At 39.3% G+C, this 22,464-nt stretch overlaps 1 protein-coding gene across 2 annotated transcripts in view; it reads right to left on the minus strand.

Moving 5' to 3' along the window:
• Positions 1–22,464, minus strand: part of SPHKAP (SPHK1 interactor, AKAP domain containing) — a 116,985-nt gene that overhangs the window by 67,755 nt on the left and 26,766 nt on the right. For both annotated transcript variants that reach the window (XM_090284902.1, XM_090284900.1), the window contains 2 exons: positions 21,406–21,508; positions 5,476–5,589 (listed from right to left, as the gene is read on the minus strand). In XM_090284902.1, the coding sequence (XP_090141028.1) occupies positions 5,476–5,589; positions 21,406–21,508 (217 nt within the window). Of the gene's footprint in view, positions 1–5,475; positions 5,590–21,405; positions 21,509–22,464 lie in introns of those variants that run through there.

The raw sequence follows: 22,464 nt of genomic DNA on the forward strand, positions 1-22,464 counted from the left end.
AGTAATCTGAAAAACTTTCCCAAACTGTCCTGAATAATAATGAAGAGTTGAAATGACTGTTTCATATTAACATAAGTGGACTGAAAAAGTCTGTAAGAATTTTGAGGCAGCAGGCTGGTTTCAGGGTAGCCTAGAGTAGGGAAACAGCATGGGCCAGAAACATAGCTGTTTGAAGAATGGCAACTATTCTAATGAACCTGGGGAAAGGGAGTGAGGAGAGTGAGGGCTGATCTGGAGGCAAATTCGGGCAGGGCAGAGATGGAGGGTCTTGAACTGGGTACATGGATGCAAATATACCTATTGGGTTAATTTTTATCTTTTGGACCATACGTTATTGTTTGTCTTCATGAAGTGAATATATATGTATTTATATCTTCAATACAGATATGATGTACATAGAATATATATTATGTATTATATGTATATGTATGCATATATAAACACACATGTGAATAAATGAAATAAATTAGTTAACTCATGTCAACTACCCTTTATTTTCCAGATTGGGTAAGACTTTATTTTCCAAATCATCCTCTGAGAGGATAGATACAGAGGTTGGTATTGTCTATTTGTAGAGAGTGGTAAAAATGTAGACTAGCTAATTCAGGTAACGAGAAAGGGAGTTCTGGTAATGTACTTGGTCCTAGACTCCCAGAATTTTCAAGCTGGAAAGCACTTGAGGGATTGTCTTAAATTCAAATACAAATAGAAGCTGGCAGATGGCAAGAGTGACGCCAGGTGAGCACAAGCTGAGATGACAGGTGTCAGAAACTGGAGTTCTACCAGCTGGTTCCAACCCAATAGGTGAGCTCTGTTTTGCTTATACAGTGTTGGAAGGAAATTTTATTACTGGCCAACATTTAGAGATCAGATTTCATGTAGAAAGTTAGGTTTCTGAGTTCTTTTTAAAAATTAGAAGATCTTCAACCCAGGGCCCATGTTCCCATTTAAAACTGAAGTGTGTTGAAATGCCTGCTCTTTTTGGCTCATGAAGAAGGTGTGGAAGGAAATACTGTAGGTACAAAGAGCAGATTCATTCGTCAGTGGGATTAGGGTGCTTTTCTTCCTATTGTTTCGAAAGTATCTGTTATAAAATTACATTATACTTGATAGAAGAAAGAAAATAAGATATAAGTATATGTAATTTATCTTAATCTAGAAACTGGTTGGCTGGGGTTTTCCAGTGGTACTGGCTTCTAATTGATGGGAGAAGAAGCAGCCATACATTAATTGATCTTGACCTACAGGCAGATATCCTGAGCTGGTTTGACTGTCTCATGAACTTTTCATTTTCTGTCCTTCTTCCTACTGCAGATGATCTTGAATGAGAGCCACAGGTGGACTGGGACCATTTAGGAGAAGTGGAGACCGTGTTTTCATTCCATGTCAATATGGGAATGAAATGCAGGTGCAACTCAGGTTGACACATACGAGTACGAAATGCCTCAGTGGTGACTGGAAGTTCAAATCTGAGAAACAATGGAGCAGCTGCTACAACTGAGTGTGATTTTGCCCCCTACCCACCACCCCTGGCCAGGGGACATCGGCAATGTCTGGAGACATTTTTGTTTGTCACAAATGGAACGTTGAAGCTACTGGCATCTAGTGGGCAGAGGCCAAGGATGCTGCTAAATATCCTACAGTGCACAGGACAGCCCTTGCTACAAAGAACCACGTGGCCTAGTACAACATAAAGCCCAAAGTAGGAAGACCCTGGTGTAGAAGGAGTCATCCCTGGCGTCTAGTAGAACTACCAGAGCCCCTGCTGACTTACGCTGTCTGCTTAGTGATTATAGTAAAACAAACCTAAGGCGTCGCTTAGCGAGAGGCAAACTTCCTGAACTCCTGTCCTCCTTTCTGGCTTTTCTGGCAAGTACATATATTGAATGTCTCCAGATACCGCAGTTAACGTAATTCCACCATCACTGATGCTATTGACCAGCTGATGTGCGGAGTACTCTGAAATAGTAAGTCAGAGTCGTCTCTGGTCCTAAAAAGAGTGTAATGTCCAAGCACGGAAGGGCAGAAATTCTGCTCTGAGCACTCACTCAGTTCCTAATAGACCTCTAGGGTGAGCATGTCTCATGGTTATAAAAGAAACAGATAATACTCAACTAAGAAACAGACATTCCACCATGGTTACTAGCCAGGCACAGGTAAAAAACTTATTTATTTATTTATTTATAATCTGAGATTCTAAGTTGTTAATACTAATAATACTATTACTTCTAACGAGTTCTCCTGAGATTTTGGGTGAACTGATTAAGAAAGGCAAATTAATGCAAACAAATAATTCTACTAAAAAGAAATAAAAATTATGCAATCAAAATCCTTAAAGCTTAAAGGTATTTTAATGAGAAACATTGATTTTTGTTGGTTTTTCTTGACAGGTTCTTCGGTCAGAGGGAAATTGTAATAATAGCAGAAAGTGTATGAAATTTGAAACTCAAAGCTATTCTGAGCTATTTTAATAATGCATTCTTCTGTCAAAATAAATTTTAAAACAGTTGAGAAATGGTATAAATGCCAAGTTTAAAAGTACACTCAGATCTATTCATCTGGCTGCATTTTTAGTGGCAAAAATCTCAGGATCTATAAATCCTTTACTATGTATTGGAAACTCATGCTTAAATGTCTCAGCTCTTGGGTTTGGAGCTTGACTTCTATTTCCATGATTCTCCTCCATAGCCACCCTCACCTTTTAAAGTAAAGAATCAAGTTTAAAAAAAAAAAAATCTGAAGTCTAGTATACAATTTCTTTTTCAGAATGGCAAATCAGAAAGAAAAATAAAATTTTATAGCTTGACAGGAGAAAGCATTTAGAAAAATATAAGCACAGTTTTCATATTAAATATCTTCTGAAAAACTTTTAAACGTGACCTTCAGGGGGCTTCAGACTTCCTGGCCAGCAGCTCTTGTTTGGCATGTCTGTCATGTTTCCTACTGCCTCAAACGGCCCTTCACTAAGCTGTCTCATTTTAGCTGTGGAAGGAACACAGTTCACGATGGAAATAATAACTGAAACTCATTGTTGGGTGCTTAAGAACAAACAGCTGTATTGCCCCCAACACGTACCACCCTGAAGGCTTTCCGAGCCTGAGATTGTTTTTCAGTGAAAATTTTAAGTGGACACCTTGAATTCAGAAAGCGTGGTCCACTGAGGTAATTCTAAGACACAATAAACGTATAAACTGTACTTGTAGTTCAATAGAATGAGGACAAGCCAACCAAAACTAAATGTGAAAAAGTTACTAAGTCTGATCAGAAAGAAATGAGTTAAAAACAACAACAAAATGATTCATGTAGGAAAGAGTACCCTAGAATTATGAACAAAAATATGGGACAAGATTGTTACAGTTTCCTTGGATTCTGATGTGATTATTTGTAAATAGGTTTAGCTTTGGGATAATTTTATGAAACTAAATTAAAAAAAAATTAAACTTCAATAGTGATATTATTGTAAAATACAGGTTTTTGGAGAATTTGTTTGAAAAGGAGTTAAGTCCTTTTTCCTTGACTATTTTGGCTACTCCTGAGTGGCTACTTTGATCAAGAACTCCCTGTGCTGGTCAAAGATCTTTCTGGCTCGCCTTTCTCCTGTAGATAATAATTGCCCATCAGCAATGTCCAGCTCTGGACTCTGTTTCTTCTCCCCTTCCTAGAAATCTATGCCAAATCAGAAAGAGAGAAAGGATGTGTAAATTAAGAAAGTGACTACAGGAGACCTTTTGAGAGATGAGAGCAAATTTTTCAAAGGGACCCAGATATTTAGGTTTAGAATCATGAATGTTTGTGTCAGTTTCAATTATAGTGGACTATTGTGGGAAAACAACTCTCCCAGTATGCCTTTTATGTGTGTTTTGATTTCTCCCCTTTTGAAAAATAAAGGAAGAACCACAAAGACAGGATAAATCAGCTCAACCTCACTGACGTCATTTGACACTATAAAGGGGCAAAGAATTAAGAAAGGATGTCAGATAGTTTTAAGTCTAAATTTGAGTCCATTGGGATTGATGGGGAATGGGAAGAGACTTTTCTTACACCTAGGAAGATTCAAGGTAATCTTAAGTTTAGCTATACATTTAGTATTTCTAATTGTAGATCAGCAAACAGGATTCCAGAAATAAAAAGTTGAGAGAAGACCTCTTTGGCCTTCACTAGACAGTCTTTGGTGCCCCAAAATTGTGTGCCTTCTTCAAATGGGAGACTTCTTAATATGGGAGCTGCTTGGATGACGACTTTGACCCAAGTGTAGCTGCTGCCAGGGTTTGCTCTCCATTTCTCTCCTTCTACGATTTATAGCTGTGTAATTAGAGATTGGTATCGGCTAATGCCTGGATTTTCCAACTCATCTCAGAGCTGAATTTGCAGAGAAGTTATCATTATTAAATTATTTTCCTCCTAATCCTTTTGGTTTTTCCCAAAGATTTTTAGCCACCAACTAGCATTCCGGACAAGGGATAAAAAAAAATAGCAGATTCAAGTTCGTTGGCTTAAACCAAGATACTGAATTAAGCCTGTTGAATGGACTCTGTTTTCCCTGTGCTGCGAGACTCTGCAGTGTGAACTGGTTTACATCTTCCGTCTGTCTGCTGGTTCTTCGGGTTCTGTTCATTACATAGAAAAAGTGTCTCCATCCCAGTTTCAGCTTCCTTTTCTTTTTTTTTTTTTAAACAGAAGTGCTGGCATGCAACTTACCTCCAGGAATAGCTCCGAGCTAGTGCTCTCAATATAGTCATGAGAATTACATTTCTCTCCTTTTTGAAACTGTTCTCCCCCAACCTCTGTAATCATGACCCCGTAAGAACTGGGTGATTTCAATTCAAATGAAACAAATAACCTTGTAGAACATACAACAAGGAGCACATGTCATATCAGCCATACAAACTCCCATTCTAAGCCATAAGAATGAGATTTATCTATCACCACATCTCTTCCTTTCAAAGGGAAGGTTTTGTATGTAAAGCTTGCCTCTGGTATATGAAAATACAGGCTTGTATATTTCTTAGGTTGAAAAGGTTTTCAGACAATGACTATAATTTATGAAAATGGTGGAGAAATGGACCACAGCTTTCATGATAGGAAATACCTGCTAAAAGGAGCTATACAATACACTGAAAAGAATCCTAGAGAGCTCCCCTGTGGTCTTTAACTTCTCAGCACACAATTTTGTTTCTGAATCTTTTTGTTAGTCAATTTTGAAAATATTATGGTTTTTCCTTTTCCAATAACTGATCAGAATAATTAACCTGTTGAAATGAGGAGAATGGGAGTAGAAACATGAGGTCTGTGGTTTTTTGTTTTCTGTTTTTTTGTTAACAGACCACGTTAACCAGTTATGTATTTTCCCAAGGAGACGTTCACAGCCTCGTATTTGCATTTGCCGAATTAGGAAACATTCGTCCTAAGTCCAAGGCCTTGTGCCCGATCTCCTCCCTGCTTTCTCAGACCACGTCCCGGGCCGCGTTTACTTACGGAGGCGCACGCTGCGTTTTCGGACTTGTCTTCCACAAAACCGATCTGGCAGGGCGTCCGCTGGTTCTGCAGCCAGTAGTCTGTAGACTCGAGCAGGCTGTTGCTGCGAAGCACCTGTGGGGACCCAGAGACCTCCTCAGTGCCGTTCAGCAAGGTTTTCTGTTTCCGCAGGCGGCTCTTTTCCGAGGAAACGAGGTGCTTTCTTTTCCTCGAGCCGCTGCCTATGAGAAAATGCTTGCAGGGTAACAGCACCTCTAGACTGTGTAAAATATCCAACCAGGAATTGGTGATAAAGGGACACGTTGAGGTTAATACTGATGTTTCCTTTCTCATCAAATCCAGCATCTGAACACATTAATATATGTATGACTTTTGCATGATTTGCAGCCACATGCTTGTTTGGGGGAATAGTTCTACTGACAATGGAGATCGAACTTCATTTTAGTGTAAGTGCTCTTTGACTAAATATTTTCAACTCTAAAAAATGTAGTGTTTGTCCTTTCAGTGCCACGTTGCTACTGAAATGACCCTTCTTCAGTCCTTCAGCTTTGCTAACTTACCTGTGAAAAAGGGCACAAATCTTCTAGAACATCTATGGTACTATGTTACATTTAAAAGTTATTAGGAGTGAGTATAGTGCATCACAACCATCAGTTTTTTCATTTAGGAGGACTATGGTAATGCAATGTGCACTTGCATACATAATTTAACAAAAGCAAACATGTTTTACAAATACTTTGCTTCTGAGCTTGGATTAAAGCAAGGAAGGAAAATCACATTTTTTTTTAGCCAAAACATGTTGAAGAAGCAATCTCATATATAACCAAATGATTCAATTTATTCCATGTCTAAACACTACTTAAATATTGCATAGATTTTTCTCATTTATGTAAGATTTCCAACAGTCTCCTGGTCGCCTTTATTTTTGTTAGGGTATGTGTCTGCTAGTATTTGATTAGTACCTTCACTGAGGCACTATAACAGATTTAATCAGTACTTTCACTGAGGCAATGTAACAGATTTAATCAATTTGGTTAATGCCAGGAAAATAGAATGACACTCCAATTACATTTCATTTGTGGCAACAAAGGACTGTCATTCTGTAAAGATAAAAATACATTAATTTTTGTCTCTGAAGAGTGAGCCAACCAAATATATTTCTGACATATTTTTCTATCACATCTTTTTGTTTTAGCCAAGTGATATTATTACTTTTAAATCTTTTCCTGCTGAAAGTTATTATTACCTAGAGATGACACATTTTCAGTATTCTTTTCCAGATCAGTATAAAGAGACACTTTGTGGGTGAGCAGGTAGTTGAGGGATGAACTTGGGTTATTTCTGAAGATGAAAGTCCACAATAGAATGCAGTTCTCTTACAGATTTTACCTGAACTGTGGTTCTTCATGTGTCAGCTGGTACCCCGAGGGGTCCCTGAGACCTTTCGGGGGGTCCAACAGTCAAAGGATTTTTATAGTAACAGTAGGATGATACTGGTCCGTTTCACCCTCATGACCTCAGGAGACCTCTGGAGTGCTTCAGACTCCACAGCACCCGGGAGAGCGCAACAGAGCGAATGCAGAAGCAAATCCCCTTAACTCTCCTCATAAGCATGGTTTGTTTGGGAAAAGAGGTATTTTACATAGAATATGTGTGTTCACATGTACTGTGCTTACTTATCATTCTTTTAAAATTATTTATAAAATAATAAATTTGTATTTTAAATGGCATTATTATTTAAAAATAACTAAAGAATTACACATAAACAGGCTTTTTTTTTTACCTTTAATTTATAATATATAATATGGAAATATCAATGAATATACCCCCCTATAACAAAAGTTTTGTGAGGGTCACCAATTTTTTTAGAGTGTGGAAGAAAATTTGATTTCAAGAAAATTGACAACCATTGATCTAGGTTAATTTTGGTTAAAGTAAGAAACAGGCTCTCAGTCCACCTCCCCACCACCACTCACTTTTATTTCCAGCATAGAGTAGAGTTCGAGAGTATGGCATTAGTGGTCTAACTAGGTTGAAACCTGACAAGGTCATTAGTAGCAGGACAAACTTGAACAACTGATATAAAGTCTGAGTTTCAATTTCCACATCTGGGAAGAAAGATAAGAAATAAAGCCCCTGGTGGGATCATTGGGATGTTCTGTGAGTTGATAAGTCATGCAGATAGCAGGTTATCCTCTTAATACAAGGTCTTCATTGTTATTATTTGGGACAAACTACAACAGAAATAGAAAATCAGATGCTGTCACCCGATCTTTAGCTGATTGAAAGCATTTCATATGTTTGAAGATAATTTTTTTTAGCAAATATTCTCATTGAAGGTATAACTTCAGTTCTGCAGTTTGTAGTACTAATAGTTACAGCTACTTTTATTTATGTGCTTAGAATGTGCTGGGAAATGGGCTAAAATGTCCATATACTTATTTAATCCTCATCGCAATGCCATAAGGTAGGAATTATTGTAAAAGTTAGGTTCTTCAAAGAAATTGCCATTTTGAATATGATCTTGAGGCTCAGAAATGTTGGCATTTCTGCCCATCTTGCTCAGAGCCTGATTTTGGGTTTGGTTTTGAAGACACCAAGGCCTGTAAGTGAAGTCATTTAACAATGTTGCCTTCCATAACCCATGCAAATGGGTCTAATTTGGGATATGTTTCTGAAAAGTTACATGCAGCTAATATTTGTAAATATAACTGCATTTTTCTTATGGACTTCCATTTTAAAGTTTCCATTAATAAAATACTGAGGTGATATTTTTCCTGAAGAAGAAGAAACTTTGTGTAATGTAAATTACAATGATATTAATCCAGCTGGCGAGTATTACCAGTAGTTTAATTTCCCAAAGGAAAGCATGCCTTTACACCTGCTTGCATTAACATTAAACTAGACCTATGTCATTATACTCTGCTTTTGTTTTGAGCTTTGAAACTTAACACCCATCAATAAAACAGAGCCTTCACTCACGGCATCACGAGAACATTAGTGATTGAAGATGGATGCATCAAATGAACATAACAGCATAGTATTTTACAATGTTTTAATAAATCCTTGACTGGAATCACTTCTTAGATCACTGCTCAAAATTAAGCCCTGGATTTTAGAGAGAGGGAAGGAGAGAGAGAAAAACATCAGTTTGTTGTTCCACTTATTTATGTCTTCATTGGTTGCTTCTTGTATGTGCCCTGACTAGAGATCAAATCTGCAACCCTGGTGTATTGAGATGATGCTCTAACCCAGGGGTCCCCCATCCCTGGGTCATGAACTGGTCCATGGCCTATTAGGAACCGGGCTGCACAGCAGGAAGTGAGTGGTAGGCCAGTGAGTAAAGTTCTGCTCTCATTACCATCTGAGCTTTGCCTCCTGCCCACATCCCTGCCCCATGGAAAAATTGTCTTCCATAAAACTGGTCCCTAGTGCCAAAAAGGTCGGGGACGACTGCTCCAACCCACTGAGCTAGCTGGCCAGAGCCTGGATTTCTTCTATATTTGAATGTATTCAGGGCACCATAGTATCATGATTGCAACAAAATATGTCAACAGAAGAAAGCACTGCCACTTATCAGAACAAATGAATTATCCCTGCCCTAGACCATCCTTAGGAAGAGGACAGAGTTCAGACATATGCACTTGGGCCTTTCAGAAAAGTGGTGGGTTGCATTGGTATACATTTTTTGAAACACAGAGAGGCAGCAATGAAGGTGCCAAAAGGTATCAGCCTGACACTTGACACTGCCAGCTTCCTGAGGCTGTGAAAGACTGTCTCATGACATGACTGAGGGAATTGACGGCTACCTGTTGGATTCCTTCGGGAAATGAGCACAGAAAGAGTAATCTGTCGAGTCTTCTCCTTTAAGGGTGTTTTTTGTTCCTATCTTTAAAATAAATAATAACTAAAACTATACAAAGACTTGTCCCAACCTATCCTAGGAGTGAAGAAAAGGCCAACAGCCTATACACCTGATTACTCAGTGGAAAATGCTAGAAAGACTTCCCACTTGGGGTTACATGTCTTGGGTACTGAGTGGCAGAGCAAGGAAGTGGCTTGTAAATGAAACCTAAATCTTTCAATACTCAAGAGGTGTTTCGGTGAGAGCGACTTTGTTTCATGAGCGTATTCATTCACTTTGGAACCTTAAAATTTAAATTTTATTTAACATAACTTAAAAAACAGTGCATCATCTTACATTAATATTTAAAATAAAATAAGTATTTCCCATATAGTTTATAACTCTTTACAGGTGATTAATTATTTGAAACTTACATTCTTTAATTATTGATCGAAATAATACTACATTTACTGAGAACTCTCTGGGCTAATTCAAAAAATTTGAATTTAACCTCTGAATTTATGAGATAGAATATAAGGGTTAATATATCTAATGTGCTTAAAAACAGTACTTGGCACATAGCAAAGGCTCAATACACATTGGCTAACACAGAAATGATTATTGTCATGCCCAGGCTTAGAGGGACCAATACTTTGTCTAGTTAGTGGACAACTAGGATATAAGCCAGGTTCTCTGGCCCCAAAGCCCCCATTAGGCAATGCTCCACTGCCAGTTGGGAAAATTACATAATTTCTCACTCTTGGCTTCTACCAAATCCCAGTCTGTGCATTTATCTGCCTCTCCCTCAGGGCCCCGGTCTGGGTGGCTGGGAGAGCTGAGTTCCAGTCCCGATCCTACTGTCTGTGCGGTGAAATGACCCACGAGCCCCCAGACTCAGTTTGCCTTCTGTGAACAATGAAATCAAGTCGTTCAAAGTTCCCTTCCACGCTGAACATCCAATAATTCACCCCTGTTTCCTCCATTCACTCCCCCTTCCTCCCTTTTCCCAAATACAGTAAAAGCCACATAAGCCAAGAGAACAAAAATTCAGGCTTCAATAAACCACAGAGCATCACCATATGGGAAGCAATTGTAACCTGTGAAAAGCTTTCGGTTTAATGGGTTAGACAAAGCATTAGAAAAAGAAGAATGCTTGAAGGAAGAATATGTGCTTGAGAATTTAATGATTTTGAACCTTTATGAATGTAATCTCCCCCACTGAGAGAGTCACTTTCTGAGGGGGAAAAGAATAAAACTCACCAGGCTCCTAATGGGCTCATTTATTTATCTGCTATTTTTAGTTGCAGGTTCACTTATTTCAGATGAAGAGCTAATAATGAATGTGCTGTGTGTTCACAAGTTTGAAACAATAATGGCATGTTTTCTCTTAAAATTTCATGAGTGTCCTAAACGATAAAGGAAAAAAAATCCTTCTGCTCTATTTTACACTTTCCTTTTTAATAGAGAGAGCTAAGTTGCAATAATTCAGTATTGATATGGAAAAGGGTCAGTGAGATAGACTCTTAGTGACTTGGACACCACCCTAAACACTGCTGAGCCATGCCTTAGTTTTTTTTTAATAAAAAGCAATGTAGATTGGTGAAGACAGTAATTTATAGTTTGTTTGGAGGTGGAACTGAAATTCTGTCCCTTCTTATCACTTCCTGAGTGACCTTGGGCAACTCCTTTAACTTCAGTGAGACTTAGTTTCTGTCACTATTACAGGAGGACAATTAAAGTCACTCCGCAAAGGTGTTTCAAGGCTCAGATGACAAAATGGTTGGGAAGGGCTAACCTCCTAACAGTGTAGGCAAAGGACCCATTATAGCGACTATTATGAGAGCACAGTAGAATTTAGACAACACGTTTTCCACCTTAACCTTTTCTTGATCTTGGTATAACAGTTGACAAATTCTCCTTATTTATTATTTGTGACGCTTTATTCTTGTGTTTCTCCACTTGCTTCTCTGACCTCCTCGAGTCAATATTCTGCCAACAAAGGTTTGTTGAGCTCTTTGATGTTTGACGCTGGGAATATTAAAATGAACGACCATCACTGCTGTCCTTTTGGAAATTAATCTCTAGTAGGGAGAACAAGAACTTAAAGGACTGTGATAAATAAGGCAGGTGCTTTGATTAATGGCCACCCAGGTCAGACGTCAGTTCCACCTCCGAGAGGGGTAACTACAGATCGTGCACTTGACCGGCATGTCTGGGGTGTTGGGGAGGGTGGAGAGGACACAGCCCGCCTCCTAGCTTTCCCTCCTCTAATGCCGTAAGAGTCTCAGCCTGTTACTCTCTCCACACCCCTCGGTCATTTCCCTGGGAGGGCTCGCTAACTCCCAGGACGTTAGTTACCACCTGGATGGATGACTCCCCAGCTTCAGCTTTGACCTTTCCCTGGAGCTCAGTGTTTCACTTTTCTAACACTGTTAGTTGACTCTTGGACCCCTTGCTGTTACCTTGGACTCTGTCTAAATTCAGAACAAACCCCTGCTGTTCCCTATTCCAGTCCCTAAAGGAAACCTGAGTCCTTGGCTGCCCTATTTGCAAAGAATTGCAAAGCAATTCTCCTAGTTACTCTCACGGCATCTGGAAGATGTCTTTGTCTATTTCTAGCCTTAGATTCTGCCCTCCATAGTTTACTATGTTCTTTAATTCACTTAATACTTGAGGGCAGGCTGTGGACCAGTCTCTGGGTAACACAATAGACTGTGTGACCACGATAGAACTGAACACTGTATTTATAAAACTTAAAATCTGCAGGGGAGCCAAACAGTAAACAAAGGAACATTGAAACCCACATTTGATTACAAATTGTGGTTGGTAACATGAAGAAATTCAACATGGTTCAGTGACAGAGAATAATAGGGAGGAGGATAATATTTGGAAAAGGCCTCTAGGGAGGGAAGGATACCCACAGGGACTGAACAATTCCTGTCGTAACCATCTCTCTCTCTCTCTCTCTCTCTCTCTCTCTCTCTCTTTCTCTCTCCCCTTACCTGCCAGATCCACCTAGCTCACTGAAATCAGAATAAACACCAGGTACCTAAATTTTGAAGACAAATTTTGAAGTTCCAATTTTTTCTTTATTTAACTCTGCAGCCTCAGGCAAGTCAATTTCTTTGAGACTTAGTTTCCCCATTGACAAAATGAGGGTGGTTTATTCCTCCCAGTGGAGGATTTTTAGTAGATATTAGAAATAATAAATGTACAAAGGATCTGATTCTTTGAGGTGTTATGAATATGGTGACTGATGTTATGTAATTTTCTCCCAGGAATTTAACTTCAGTTGATTAATTGACTCAAGAAACATGAGCGTTTGACCTTCTAGTCCTAAGACACCAGGCTCAGCCCTGGGAAACAAGGAAGAGAGATAACATTTGCTGTCGGCAAGTCTGTAATTTAATGGGATTCAAGACCGATCCTAACTCAGTTCCCTCCTCTTAACCATTTCATGAATATTTAATAAGCCCCAATGTTTAGGATATTGTGCTGTGCCCAGTTGAGGTGTTTTCCAGGCTTTCTCTCCAATTATCTCCCTGCACATACTCTCTGCTACAATCTACCAGCTTACTTACGAGCTCGCCTCTCTTCTTTGAAATTAATGGATGCAATTTAGAGACTTCGACGGTTTACCCCTGCCAGAGTGCATCTTAATGTGGCAAGAAGTAAATTGGGCAGCTTTCCTGACAGTTTCAGACAGCTGCCTGCTTCTCTTGTGCAGCACAGACACTTGCATCCTGACCACAACCTTTTATTTCCCTGCATTCACAAGGATGGTATAAGAGCACTGAGAACAATTTAGAAGTTTCCAGTCACACTGGTTTATTTCTGCCGTATCACACAGGTGCCAGCTGGCTGAAGAATGCTTTGGAAAGGGATTGGAGCTTTTTCCACATCAAAGTGCTAGCTGAGTTTGAGTCTCAAGCACAAAATGCAAGAGTTACAAAAACAGATATACCCAGGAAATGCAAATATAGCACAATTTATGAGTGGTCAGCAATCAGTTAAACAGAATCAGATTAGACATATAAATGGAGAACAGTTGATTAATTGCTTTTTAGAATTAATATAAATCTGTTAATACATGAGGAGAATGGGATTTTTAATGTTACAAGAAGCAAAAATGTAAGAAAAATTATGCAAGTTGGAAAATGTATGATGTGCATCCAGGCCCACCATTGATTTGGGATGATTTGTGTAGGTATGCAATATAAAGGTAGTGGAGAATTTGCCACCGAACAAAGGGACAGCAGACTTAATGGCCATGTATCACTTGCGTGTTAGTGGATGCCTTTTGCCTTTGACGATGATAAGAAAGTGATCATTCTCACGACTAGGACTCTTCTCTTCTTTGAAAGAAGCTACTGAAAACAGCTACCATTTAAGCTGTAACCAAATAGACACATAATTTGCTAAGGGACACACCTCAGCTTCTTGGATGCTCTCCATCTTGGAGAGTATGGGTCTCTGTAGGAGTCTTTCAGGGGTGCCATTCTCAAAACACAGAGATAAACCTAGTATGTGTGGGCTTACAAATGAGGGGCTCTTTCTCAGGGATTCATGAGTGACAGGGCCCATTTAGAGGGCTGTTCAGATTTATCTGGGCCATATTTCTTTCTTCCCGCTCTGAAACTGGCAGAACGGAAAACTGGACACTTTAATCAGAAGGACGGGCTTGGTGCGACACACGGTGCTCTTAGGACTGGGGGGTTATAGTGTCTACTCCGGACCACAAAGCTGAGAAGTTTTCTTAGATGGGGTCTGAGAGGAAAGAGAGAATCCCTTCAGGCTAGCGTTAGGAAGCAAGGATGGCAATACCTGAAGATAGAAAGGAAAATTCTGAATGCCAGAGTCGGTATTTAAAAAAAAAAAAAAAAGTTAGGGCCCTTCCATTTCTGCCTAAAGATATTCAGTACATAACATGAAGGTCTGGGGTGCGGATAAAGATTCAGGAAGAAAAGCTTACTCGCCCAGTTCCAAAGGCACAACACCACCCTCAATTCCGCAGAATGTTCTAAGCTATTTCGGGCTCTCAGAGTCCTACTTTTTGATTAAAAAGAAAAGGAAGAAAAGAACAGACATGGCAAGATCCTTCCAGGAGTCCTTTACACACAGCCGGAAGCACACTCCGGGAGCTGAGCCGCAGAGAACGGAGTAAGACAGCTTATTGAAACCTTAAACACGGCGGAGCCATTGTCGTCGGCAAAGGGAGGGGTGGGGCATCCTGCACAGAAGCCCTTGACTATATTGACTTTTGGAATAAGAAACTGACTCATGGTCAAACTGCCAAACAAGCCCTAATTGATAGTGTGAAACAAAGGTTCCCACGTAGGACAACCGAATTGACATTTCCCAAAGAAGAACCTCGCACCCGCAGCCCCGCCTCCCTGCTTCAGTGCGGGCCAGGCTGCTCTAGAGGGCGCAGAGGACGTGCAGGGTTTCAGCCTGTTTCTGCTGAAGGCCGAGGTCAGGCCCCTCCAGAGCCCTTGCTCTCTGCCTGTGGCTTCAGTGCCTCCCAGGCTCCTAGCTGTCACTGTGCTTCAGCGCCTACAGGCAGGGACGTGTCAGGGAAATTGCCCCCAGAGGGAATTTTGTGGCTGGCTCTTTCGATGCAGCTGGGCTGAATCTGAACCCAGGGACTTCTTCCTGTAGCTTCTCTCCCAGGCTCTCGTCCCAGTGAGCTCCATGGCACCACCACACATGGGTGTCTTGGCCTAACTAGTCAGAATCCACTCTTCTGTTTAACTCTCACTGCCGTAGAGACCTACCGATCTTGACTTCCCAGTTTTCCTCGCTCCTCCCATTATCTGCATACTGGTCTTACCTGTCCTGTCCCGCCCCCCCACCCCCCCATACACACCGCAGACGCCTCTCCTGACGTCCCAGATTCCAGTCTCTTCTGCTCGAAGAAATCATCTTTAGATCTACTGGACTTTCTTTCTTCAGCTATCACTTCTACTAAGACCATTCTCTTTCTTTTCTTAAAAATCTCTGTTTCTTCAATGCCTCTCCGTAATCCTGCAGAATGGTGATAGCGCAGGACGCCCAGCCATCTGACAAAATTTGGAGAGGGTGTTCTCTCATATTAGAAGCTGGGCTTGAAAACCATTTCAAGGTTGCTTGATCAGGAGAGTGTTTACAGAACTGTGAGAGTTTTATACTCCAAGGGGAAAAACCTAGAGTCTTTCTTCTATAAGAAGGTAAATAGGTTCAATTGTGCTGATTTTGTCTTTAATTTTATTTATTCAACCTTATTTTTATTTTAAGTTCTTACTTCCTTTAAGGAAATGGCTTCTACAAATACAGAATATTATAGCTATTTTTCATCATGTGCTTCCTGACATTTGAGGCTTTTGGCCAAGAGCAATACAGTGCTGACTAATAAAAATGTCTTCAGAGATATGGCTCAGACTGTGCAAGAGCCTCCCAATTCGTATGCCTGTTCCTGCACACATTCATTGAATTGTTTTAGTTAATTACATGCCATCAAAAGGATATTGGCTGTGGGAGACGGGGTGGGTAAGACTGGGGGGAGCAATGGGGGAAAAAGTGGGACAGTTGTAATAGAAAAACAACAAATAAATTTAAAAAAAGATATGGGTTTAGTTGAAAGCATACTTTGCAGAATAAGATGAAGCATTGAGGGACACCCATTCTGTCATTCTTTAGATGTATCTATGCCACTGTCATAAGCAAACTAAAGGCAGTTTAAAGGAGACCTCTCATAGCAAAGAATGTTCTTGAAACTTCAAAGAGCTATTTAGAAGACATATTATGATCCAACTCTGCTTCTGGGACCCTGAAGTGTTTACAGTCTGCTGCCTTTGATAAGTCCAAGTTTAAGGTGGATTTCATTAACATGACATAAAAAGAAGATACCTGTGGTGTTGATTTCTCTCCAGCAATTCTTCCCGGGCACAAAACCTATTCAGACACTTGGTTCTACTATATCACAAATAGCAAATCTTCAGACCATGAAGTAAAGCATGGATTGACAATGTCCAGCTTTCAAAGTAGAGGAAAATCCAACAGATATTCAACAGTGAGGGGACATTGGGTGTGGTGTTCAGATTAGTTTTAAAATTCTATTTAAATAAAATTTGTTCTGGGCAACAGTCATTTATTTGGAATCAACTAAAATCTTCGAGCATCAATTATGTATACCAAGGGTTTCCACATAAAACTTCAACATCACACCAACCCTAAGACATCTGAATCAGAAAACTTATGTCACTGGCCTAACAGCACAAAGTGAGAAGAGAAACCTGAAATTTAACACAGGTCTTTAAATTCCAAGTTCAGGTTTGTTACATAACATTCAACTACCATTCTAGAGATAACAGATTTTGATTTATTTTAAAGAGCTACAATGACCTTTCACTTAGTGTTTAACATGTATAAAAGGATAACAGTAATGATCATTTAGCTCCTTTAATGCAAAATCCCTATGACTCACTTTAACAATGGTGGCTGTATTGTCTTATAAGAACTGGTCCTATCAGAAGAAAGGACATCAGGCAATGTCTGTGAGATACACAATGTAAGGGATACCACGAAAGCCTCCACTCTCCATTTTCTACCAGCAACTCTTTCTCTCCCAATTTTTCCTGTAATATTTTGAAGTCCTATCATTTTACATGCGTTACTTTGGAGAATTATATTGCATACATTAAAAATTCCCCCAGGTTTGGTGCTCACTAAATTATAGTGACTTAGAGGTTAGCTCACATTCCCACTTGGATGGGCTGACCATGTCTGCTTGGAGCTTCATGATGGGTAGAATTCTGTAGTCATGCCTGGGTTCCAGTGGCCTAATTATAAATGTCAATTAAGCGAGGGCGCAATAGCACTAGTTCATCGATAATAATAGTTAAGTCAAAACAGATTTTCCTTGTCATAATGATACTAAGCTATGCAATCACTAACACCTCAGTATGAATTTATCTGATAACCTCCCTAATATTAGAAAAGGAGAGATGGGAGAGAAAGATAATTCTGGAGCTAGCACTTGGATAACCATATAAGTTATTGTGTATACCAGGGCACTTCTGAGAGCAAAAGGGGGTCTATGAACAAAACTCTAACGCAATATATAATTGTGACAGAGTGGTGTGGTCCTCTTGGCTCTGGGGAAAGGCAGTCCCTCACTGACAAAAATATGTCTTAAAGAGTTCTTCCTTCCAATAAGTCCACCTATGTCTCTTTCCTGACACTATGGCTTTTTCACAGCTATGAATTCCAGTGGACATATTTCTCCAACAGCAAAGAGAAATGAAGCAATTGCATGTGGGTAGGATTCCTGAAAGCCTTAAAGTTGTTACTATGAAGCACATGAAAGAAATAGTCACTTCGTAGTTTTTCAGAGGCTGATTATCCAACTGATGAATTATCTGCTGGGCCTCTGTTTTATTTCTTCCACCAATTAATTTAATAAAGTGTCAGTTCTGATAAGAAGATTTAATGGGGAAGAAGATGAAGCTATTATATGAAATGAGTTTGGGGAATTAGCGATGGATTTCAATTATTCACATTACTCTTATTGAAAGTGATCAGCTGTGAAGACTGGTGATGCAGCCAGGCAATCTTGCTATTTCTAAAATACAGCATCCTTTTCTTCTTGTCTCTTTAAACAGAACATACATGATATGTGCACTTATGAACACATAGATCCTCACTTCCTCAGTCCCATTGCTGTGATTAACAAGATTTTCAAAATAATTCATCCATGATCATTTAAATCAGTTTGTAGTAATAAAATAAGGGCATTAAGTCATTCAATAGTCAATGTTTTTTTTAAATTGAGGGTCTATGTTCTAGATATGAAGAAGGAAACATTGTTGAGCTACTGTTTTGAAGGGAAGAAAAACTATTAGAACCCACATGGTATATGATGAATTGCACATATGCCCACTAAGCTGTCTTTGAATGCAATTATTATGTAAGCCTAAGAGAACAGTTAAAATGAAAGAAATGCACTATGAAATTTAAAAAATACCTTACCAGTACACAAAGGTGTTGATTTTGTAGTAGCTCTTCCTAAATTTGATAGGTTATATATATTTTTTACTCTTTCAAATAATAATCATACTCCAAAGTCCAAATTAAGGTTCACTTCCCTGTTGAAGGTTGTTTCCTATTACAGATTCAGTGTCCCTCTGTCCTTAGATTTTAATGCCTACAATACTGGTTGTGTACCTAATTTATACTGTCTTGACTTATTACTCCATAGTTATCTTACATAATTATCTTTTGATTTTTGAATTATTGTTTGACTTTTCACATGAGAAACCAGTATTCTCTCCCAAACTACACTGCAAATTCTTCAACAGTAGGTGCCAGTTATCATCTATAGTTATATCTTTGTCCAAGATCCTACAGAATTTTGACTGTATTTAGGTTGAACCATATGAAATTGCAGAACATTTTATCAGTCTGACCTATAAAAAAGAAAATTTTACATGGTTTAACCTACAAATAGTTGTTCTAGAAATAACTGTGGAAAGAGTGAGATTGTATTTAAAACTTTAAATTCTTATTTGTAAATATATTTATAAATATATTTTAAGTATAAAATATATATGTACTGATGAAGTCCTCTAAAATAGATGATTAAGTTTGGGTTTTAAGTTTTCAAGTAGACATCCAGCCCCAAACACTTCTTCCAGTAACTTCCAGATCTGATTTTTAAAGAAATTAATATAATTCCCTTTTTTCCAGGCAAATAACTGTACCTTAAATAACAGATCATAAAGCACTGACTCTCTCACCATGGTAACGCTTATATTAAGTTATTTTCTGGCACTGTATACTTGTTGATAAAATTATTCTGTAGAATAATATTAGTAATCTTTATTCTGAGTGCTTACAATATGGCAGGCATTGCTCTAAACATTCCACACCTTTGAACTCATTGCATCCTTTCCTATCTTCTTTTTGCAGATGAGCAAACTGAGACAAGACAAGGTAATGTAATTTGTTCAAGATCACACTGCGAGTACTACTAGAACTGGGTGTCAAAGCCAGGCAGCCTGACTTCAACCCTCCTTTTAAATACCTCAGTGATTCTAACCAATAGGAATAATGTTATCTAAAAGTTAGATGTATTGAAAATCATTTAGCCTTGTGAAATGTACAGCATCTCGTGAAGACTTCATACTTTGGAGTTACAGAGTTGAATAGAATATACCTTGGGCTTAGAGACCGGCAGTCTTAGTTATTTTATAAGCAACACAAAATCATTTTGAATTACACTCTGACAGTTTCCTGCATTAAAAACTGGAATTTGTAGAAGAGAAAGAAATATAGGTCATATAACACTTGAAAATAAAGTCCCTTAATTATCAGATTCATTTTTGTATTTGGTTATGAGTGCAAGCATGCAAATACTTTTGTAAAATTATGTTTAATGCTATTTTTAATAGTCAATATATGTTCTCTAATGCAAGGATTTGTTCGTTTCTTTGTTACCTGAAACTATACAAAATCACATAAGCAGAGAATAAATAAGGCTGCTTAACTGCATATAGTAATCAATAAGTAGGTATATATGTACACACATATATAATTACATCATGTACACATATATATGTTTAGTAACAAAGGTCGTCTCAAGTCATATCAAGTATTTTTCATAATTTAATTTTTGTTATAATAACTTAAATAATCCAGTGTGGTTTCCTCTAACTTTAAATCAGAAGAAATCCCTTTCCTCTGGAATTCAGCATCAAGTTAGTGAATAAATCATTGGGTGGAGAATTGGGCATTTTGCTTTAAGTTTCTGGGCCTTAGGTTGATTGGCTAGAAAAATGAAGTCATTAAATGAGACAATTTTATGTTGTTCAAATGACAACTTTCTGCAAATACCTCACAGCAGGATTTGTCAGTTAAAAAAAATCTTATTAAACTTATTGGGGTGATGTTGATTATTAAAATTATATAGGTTTCAAGTGTACAATTCTTTAAAAGATCATCTGTATTTTGTATTGTGTGTTCACCACCCAAAGTCAAGTTTCCTTCCATCACCATTTACCCCGCTTCACCCTCTCCTACCTCCCCCACCCCCCACTCCCTCTGGTATTCATGGTAACGTTGTCTGTGTCTGTGAGTTTGTTCTTTTCTTAACTTCATCACCTTTTTTGTCCATCCCCCCGGTTTCCCTCTGCTCTGACAGCTGTCCACCCGTTCCTTGTGTTCTCTGTATCTGTGCCTCTGTTTCTATTTTGCTTGTTAGTTCAGTTTGTTCATTGGCTCCCACACATAAGTGAAATCACATTCTGTTTGTCTTCCCTTGACCGGCTTACATCACTTAGCATAATACTCTCTGGGTCTACCCACTGTTGCAAAAATCCATAGTCTAGGATTTTAAAAAAATCCTCACCCCAGGACATGCTCATTGACTTCAGAGAGAGGGGAAGGGAGGGAGGGAGAGAGAAAGAGAGGGAGAGAGAGAGAGAGAGAGAGAGAGAGAGAGAAACTTTAGTTGGTTGCCTCTCGCACTCCACCCAACTGACTGGGGATCAAATCCAAAACTTAAACCTAGGTATGCGCCCTGGCCAGGGATCAAACCTGCTACTCTATGAATGACACTCCAACCCACTGAGCCATACCTGGCAGGGCCAGGAGGGGCAAATTTGTTTCTTCTAATAAATAAACCTGGCACACCCTTCTCTTTAAGGGAATATCAAAAGGAGACTAGCCAGGGATTTTTCTTAGATACAGACTTAGAAGTCCAATATTGTAAGATGAGCCATTCAAAGCCTGTGGAGACTCTTCTGAATGGAGATCCAAGAAGCTGTTCTGCCTGCCTGGCTCAGTGTGGGAAGATGGACTGAGAGGAGGTCAGAATAGAGGTGCTGTGGCCCTGGAGGCTTATTATTTCCAAGTCACATCTTTCTGAACTCCTTGAGTTTTCTGATAATTTTCATGAATTAACTTTTTAATGTCATTGGAGGTTATCACAAACAAATCATGGGACAGTCTATTGCTTGTTGTTTCTGCCTTAGAAGAAGTCCTTGGAAAGGCAACCTAAACTAGCGTTCAGGTTCAATCGGGGAGAAGAAGGAGGGGCTGGGCAAGGCTACCTTCTTACAGGCCGTGACGGAGGTCGCAAGGCCGCTTCCCGAGCTGCTGGCGGTGCCCTGCTGGGCTGCCGGAACCTCACACATCAGTGGCGACTCCGAGCTGCTGTTCGGGCCCAAGACACAAAAGAGAACACGTTAATCCAGTGAGCCATCTCCGTCCGTATTCAGACAGGAAGAAACACGTGGCGGGGGGTGGGGGTGGGGGATAGGTATGAAAAATCATCTTTTCTGATTGGTTGACCGCTGCAAATCCTCCTGCTGACACTTCTGGGCTGGCTACACCCTTGTAACTGTGGGACCAGCGTGAGTTATTCTGTGAATACAAAACTGCATCCCAGTGCTCGGGTGGGTGCAATGCATCTGCCTGACCTCTGGCTTTGTGAACGTCTTTTCCTTTTTTTAATTCTTATTTTCTTATTATTTAAAATTTTATTTTTCAGTTACAGTTGACATTCAATATTATTTTGTGTTGGTTTCAGGTGTCCAGAATAGCAGCTGGACAATCATATACAATATCTTACAAAGTGCTCCCCTTGATATTTCCAGTGACACCACACATAGTTATAATCGTATTGACCGTGTTCCCTGTGCTGTACTTTCCATCCCCATGACTGTTCTGTAACTGCCAATCTGTGCTTCTTAATCTCTTCACCGTTTTCACCCATCCTAACCCTCTTCTCCAGCAACCATCAGTCTGTTCCCTGTATCTGTGAGTTTGTTCCTGTTTTGTTAACCTCTTTTCCTAAGCAAGAGGTTTTAAAACCCAAATAACGTCTTTCCATCTTTACTCATTTTATGCTTTTTTTTTTTTTTTTAATGAGGAGGCGGGGTGGTACCATGAAAGAGCATGAACTTTCAAAAATATAGATCCTCTCCTCTTTTTAAATTGAAACATATCTGATGCATAACATTGTGTAAATTTAAGGTGTATGGCATGTTAATTATTCTAACCACCAGAAAGAAATGTTCACTCTGTAAACAGGTCCTCTCTTTATGAACTCGTGGCTGGAGGCAGGGTGGTATCTTAGTTTCTCTGCCTCCAAAATTCCAGGCTTTATA

The sequence above is a fragment of the Furipterus horrens genome, unplaced genomic scaffold, assembly GCF_987537825.1.
Source record: "Furipterus horrens unplaced genomic scaffold, mFurHor1.1.pri manual_scaffold_1, whole genome shotgun sequence".
Classification (NCBI taxonomy): Eukaryota; Metazoa; Chordata; class Mammalia; order Chiroptera; family Furipteridae; genus Furipterus; species Furipterus horrens.